A 5,942-nucleotide genomic window follows, 5' to 3' on the forward strand; every position below is an offset into this window, starting at 1 on the left:
TTTTTTTCTGAAGATATGGGTAAACAACGCGATTTAACAGCCTTTGAACGTGGGATTATTGTCGGCGCTCGGAGCCATGGAGCAAGTATCAGCAAAACAGTAGAACTCGTTACATGTTCAAGAGCAGATGTTGTTAAAGTGTTTAAATACTGGACTGTCAGCCGAAAATCTGGGTCTGAACGTGCGAATTGTGGCCGTCAGCGACTAGTCAATGTTAGGGCAGAACGGAGAGTGGCAAGACTGGTACAAGGCAACAGTGCATCAAATGACTGCAGATCTTAATCAGGGATTCTCTCAAATGATCTCTGAACACACTGTTCGCTGTACACTGCATCGTATGGAATATGGAAGCCGAAGGCCTGTTCGAACACCTTTGCTCTCTGCAGTTAACAAGATAAAACATCTCCAATTCGCACAGGAACACAAGGATTGGACAGTCGAGCATTGGAGAAAAAAAAAAAGTAATGTGGTCCGATAAATCACGTTTCCAGTTGCATCATGCAGAGTGAGAATTTGGCGGGAACAGCATGAAAGCATGCACCCCACATGCATGCGTACAACCCTTCAAGCTGCTGAGGGCAGTGTTATGGTTTGGGGCATGTTTTCCTGGCATATCTCAAATTTCTCTCCAGAAGGCTGGGTGACAACTTAAAAAAACACCCAGTTCTTGAAGGGCCAAAATGAATTAAACCCTGCTTCTCCTGAAAAAGGCAATTACACGCAGTTGGTTTTAAAAAAAGGTTGGGACCCTGTTTAAAATCTTTATAAAAACAGAATGCAATGATCTCCAAATCTTATAAACCCATATTTTATTCACAATAAAAAAAACATATCTAATGTTTAAAATGAGAAAAATTTACCATTTTAAGAATAAAATAAGGTAATTTTGAAATTTCATCAGCAACTTCTGTCTCTCGGATATCAGTTACCACTAACGAATGACCTTTTTGGCTATCTGTAAGGTCTTGTTCACACCATGTCCATTGAGGTGCATTTTTCTTAATACTCCTACACATGTATGGCGTGAAAAATTAGGATAAAAACAATTGCTTTTTCCTATGTTCACTGTTCTATACCATACATGTGTGGTGGTATGCAGAAAACCCTCAGATCAACAGACTTCTTGTGAACAAGTCCTAAGGCTGGCATTTTTCCTACTGAACAATAATATAAAGAGCATTCATCCCATTGACCATCAATTTGAGGTACATTCTTCCCCCTGATCACCATGGGGCCCTTCTCTTAATGACAACCAAAGTAAATGGGTCCTTCTTCCAGTCTAGCTTTGATTGTCAATTTTGTCATATACAGTAGTGCTGGGTGTCAAATGTGCTAGGAACACCACATTCCTTATTCTTTGATTTATTCTTATATCATCAACTTACTGGTCATGCTATTTTAAAGCGAACCTCCAACCTTACCTTTTTTCCCCACACACTTGTAACAAATCCTCTCCTGTGTTGACACTGAATACGCTCAATTCCCTGGAAACCTGCTTCTCCACAATATAGCCCTTTTAGGGTTCAGCAGCTATCTTGGTTGCACCTTCATTTCCTTTCTAAACTACCTCCATCAATTACTTCTTCCCCTGATCTGTACAGCTATTAGTTTTCTCTGCCATCAATCATTTTCTTGTCAAGCTTTATGTGAAAGAACATATCCCCAGCATTCCTTTAGACTTGCCTGCAACCAGTCACCCAATCAGCAGACTGCACAGATAAAGTACTCAGTGGCCTGCAGGGAGTAGCAGGCACATCTAAAAGGGATCCTGTGGACGTGTTCTCTCATAAAATGCTTTCGAAAATAATTTGAAAAAGGGTGCTGTGACCTGCCGGTCTCTTCAACCAAACTCTGAGAAAAGAGCAGCAGCCAGAATCAGTAAGGACATCACAGAGTCTCAAAAGAAAAGTATTTATTGAAAAATAAAATGACTTGATTGAGAAAGTTTAATTTCATGATGATCAGGATGGGGGGTGTGGGGGGTATTACATGTGTACACTTAATTTCAACTTTAAGGTTAAAAAGGTTGAGAAAGGCTGATCTAACCATTACCATATACTGTATATTCAATGCTAAAATGCTTGAGCTTCCTTCAAAAATGTAAATTCATAAAGAATTAGAGAGAGAGAGAATAAAAAAAAACAGACTGTGTACACATTCAGAGAATTTGGCGGGAACAGCATGAAAGCATGCACCCCACATGCATGCGTACAACCCTTCAAGCTGCTGAGGGCAGTGTTATGGTTTGGGGCATGTTTTCCTGGCATATCTCAAATTTCTCTCCAGAAGGCTGGGTGACAACTTAAAAAAACACCCAGTTCTTGAAGGGCCAAAATGAATTAAACCCTGCTTCTCCTGAAAAAGGCAATTACACGCAGTTGGTTTTAAAAAAAGGTTGGGACCCTGTTTAAAATCTTTATAAAAACAGAATGCAATGATCTCCAAATCTTATAAACCCATATTTTATTCACAATAAAAAAAACATATCTAATGTTTAAAATGAGAAAAATTTACCATTTTAAGAATAAAATAAGGTAATTTTGAAATTTCATCAGCAACTTCTGTCTCTCGGATATCAGTTACCACTAACGAATGACCTTTTTGGCTATCTGTAAGGTCTTGTTCACACCATGTCCATTGAGGTGCATTTTTCTTAATACTCCTACACATGTATGGCGTGAAAAATTAGGATAAAAACAATTGCTTTTTCCTATGTTCACTGTTCTATACCATACATGTGTGGTGGTATGCAGAAAACCCTCAGATCAACAGACTTCTTGTGAACAAGTCCTAAGGCTGGCATTTTTCCTACTGAACAATAATATAAAGAGCATTCATCCCATTGACCATCAATTTGAGGTACATTCTTCCCCCTGATCACCATGGGGCCCTTCTCTTAATGACAACCAAAGTAAATGGGTCCTTCTTCCAGTCTAGCTTTGATTGTCAATTTTGTCATATACAGTAGTGCTGGGTGTCAAATGTGCTAGGAACACCACATTCCTTATTCTTTGATTTATTCTTATATCATCAACTTACTGGTCATGCTATTTTAAAGCGAACCTCCAACCTTACCTTTTTTCCCCACACACTTGTAACAAATCCTCTCCTGTGTTGACACTGAATACGCTCAATTCCCTGGAAACCTGCTTCTCCACAATATAGCCCTTTTAGGGTTCAGCAGCTATCTTGGTTGCACCTTCATTTCCTTTCTAAACTACCTCCATCAATTACTTCTTCCCCTGATCTGTACAGCTATTAGTTTTCTCTGCCATCAATCATTTTCTTGTCAAGCTTTATGTGAAAGAACATATCCCCAGCATTCCTTTAGACTTGCCTGCAACCAGTCACCCAATCAGCAGACTGCACAGATAAAGTACTCAGTGGCCTGCAGGGAGTAGCAGGCACATCTAAAAGGGATCCTGTGGACGTGTTCTCTCATAAAATGCTTTCGAAAATAATTTGAAAAAGGGTGCTGTGACCTGCCGGTCTCTTCAACCAAACTCTGAGAAAAGAGCAGCAGCCAGAATCAGTAAGGACATCACAGAGTCTCAAAAGAAAAGTATTTATTGAAAAATAAAATGACTTGATTGAGAAAGTTTAATTTCATGATGATCAGGATGGGGGGTGTGGGGGGTATTACATGTGTACACTTAATTTCAACTTTAAGGTTAAAAAGGTTGAGAAAGGCTGATCTAACCATTACCATATACTGTATATTCAATGCTAAAATGCTTGAGCTTCCTTCAAAAATGTAAATTCATAAAGAATTAGAGAGAGAGAGAATAAAAAAAAACAGACTGTGTACACATTCATCATATCATTTGTACAATGGTAAAAATTAAAAAAAAAAATGGGAGGTCAGTTGGACTTCAGGAAATACTGTTGTGTATCCAGACAAGAAGTGCTATTAGGGTCCATTCAGATTTTTTTAGGGCCATGAGCTGGCAATGCACCAAGTTACTGTGCATTGTAGTGCGCTGCAATGCATGTGTCGGAGGAGTGTTGCCTTTGAAAAAGCCTTCAAGAATAGAGAAAATCAAATACATTTTTCAACTTCCAGTTGACTGAAGAATTGCATGACATTACTACCACATTTCCCTATAACCAACAGTGAGATCAAATAATGCCAGTGTTCGTCATAGAACAGGAAAATAATGTATGGTATTGCAGCTGGTATTTGTTATGCAAACATGTCATGTAACAGCTTCCAAACACTGCATATCATTTTTGCACAGTCTAGGTTTACTTGCTACAAACTCTGCACTGAAAGTACTGTTATATTTAAAGGACAACTTCACCTTTGGTGAAGTTGCTGTTTAATAAATGTCTCCACAATGCAGACTACAGGCAGCTGAATTGTATACTTTACTTGTCCCTGTTTCAGAGATACATCTTCCAACAAGGTCCTTGCTTCATACTCCACATGCACAATGTGGCCCCATTCATTCCTATGGTTAAGCTGTACTCCAAGCAAATGCTGGGACCTTGTCCGAGGAAAGATCTCTGGAAAAGAGACAAAGGTAAATATAGGATGAGGCTGTCTGTAGTGTTGTGGGGGCATTAATTAAAAAGGACAACTTCACCAAAGATAAAAGCTGTCCTTTAAAGTGCTCTGTTTATTCGGCTAAAGAACAGGCCTCTTTCTCTAAATTTACATCACTCATCATGGAATGTGAACAGTCAAACAGTACTAGTATGAGGTTTCTCTTGTAAAGACACAATACAGTCACAGTGGTAGAAACCGTGTGGAAAAACATGGCAGTCTTTAATCCCTGGATAGAACCTGGTCATTGCACTTCTCCGCCCATTTGTTTACCGATTTTCTCCAATGGCTAGTGTAAGTGAATTTCTGTTGCACTCTGAAGTCCTTACAGGTGAATTTCTAAATAGCAGTTGTGAAGTTAGAGGTGATAGAGTCAATAAATCTGAGATAATTTCTTTCTGGCAATGAAAACATATGTAAGCCTTTATAAAATACCATAGAAAAAAGCCCATAAGATTTTCTACTCATTATGTAATTCCACAAGACTCTAACAGACCAACGCTAAGAGAAAGGGCAACCATATCGTTCTTGCAGAATCGTCTCCATGATGGAAATACTCTGTAATGAAAGCACAATAATAAATGCATGTTCTTAAATAGTCTCACCGGTCACTGGATTAGAATACATTCTCTAGTAAATCCTAAAAGTAGATCTAAATCCAATCACTAAATTCTCATATAATCTTTACCAGGGCAGATCGTACGTTTTTTTAATCACTTTACAACTATCGCAAGACTAAGGTCTTGCGATGGTTGTACAGTGTATGGCCACCTTTATGTCGTGTGTCCTTTAGCTGAGGTTATAGTTCTTGATTAATGAACTGCTGAACTTCACCTTCTTAGGTTTTTGTACTGCACAAACTGTCTGGGGGACATTTAAAAAATGAGTGCAACCTAAAAACCAAAAAGATATTTAACTTAGGCTAGTGATCCATAGCCTTGCAGTAGAACTTCCCAGAAAATGGTTATTCGAATAATATAGGTCCATATTATAAGGACATTTCATAGAACCAAATTTAGTTTAAAGCCTAACTCCAGTTTGGGCAAAGATTAAAAATGTTCAGTCCCTGGCAGCTCTATAAAGAAAAAAAAACCCAAGAACAGCTCTGTGTTTTCTGCTCATCTGACCTGGGGCACTGTCCCCTGCTGTAGACTTACTGCTCCAGCTCTCAGCCACCAACCCTCACCATAATTGCATTTGAAATCTCAGCCACCACTCCTCTTCCAAATTCAATGCATCATTTATCTCACTTGCTCTAGGTCTCCAGTGCCCAGGCTCTGCCCTCCACCCCCAGCTAACAGGAGAATGCTGCAGACAGCAGTGTCACATAATGACTCTTCAATATGCAAGATCAGCCCACCACTGGAGGAGTGAAGACCTCTGGGGGGGGCAGGGG

The 5,942-nt window shown here is 39.3% G+C and overlaps 1 protein-coding gene across 1 annotated transcript in view; it reads right to left on the reverse strand.

Annotated features, from left to right (window-relative positions):
* Positions 1-5,011: 5,011 nt before the first annotated feature.
* Positions 5,012-5,942, reverse strand: part of PRELID2 (PRELI domain containing 2) — a 70,115-nt gene continuing 69,184 nt past the window's right edge. The window contains exon 6 of the mRNA XM_018561659.1: positions 5,012-5,104. Within this exon, the coding sequence (XP_018417161.1) occupies positions 5,048-5,104 (57 nt within the window). The 3' untranslated portion in view covers positions 5,012-5,047. The remainder of the gene's footprint in view (positions 5,105-5,942) is intronic.

This window comes from Nanorana parkeri, unplaced genomic scaffold (assembly GCF_000935625.1).
Source record: "Nanorana parkeri isolate BGI_ZX_2015 unplaced genomic scaffold, ASM93562v1 scaffold536, whole genome shotgun sequence".
Lineage (NCBI taxonomy): Eukaryota > Metazoa > Chordata > Amphibia > Anura > Dicroglossidae > Nanorana > Nanorana parkeri.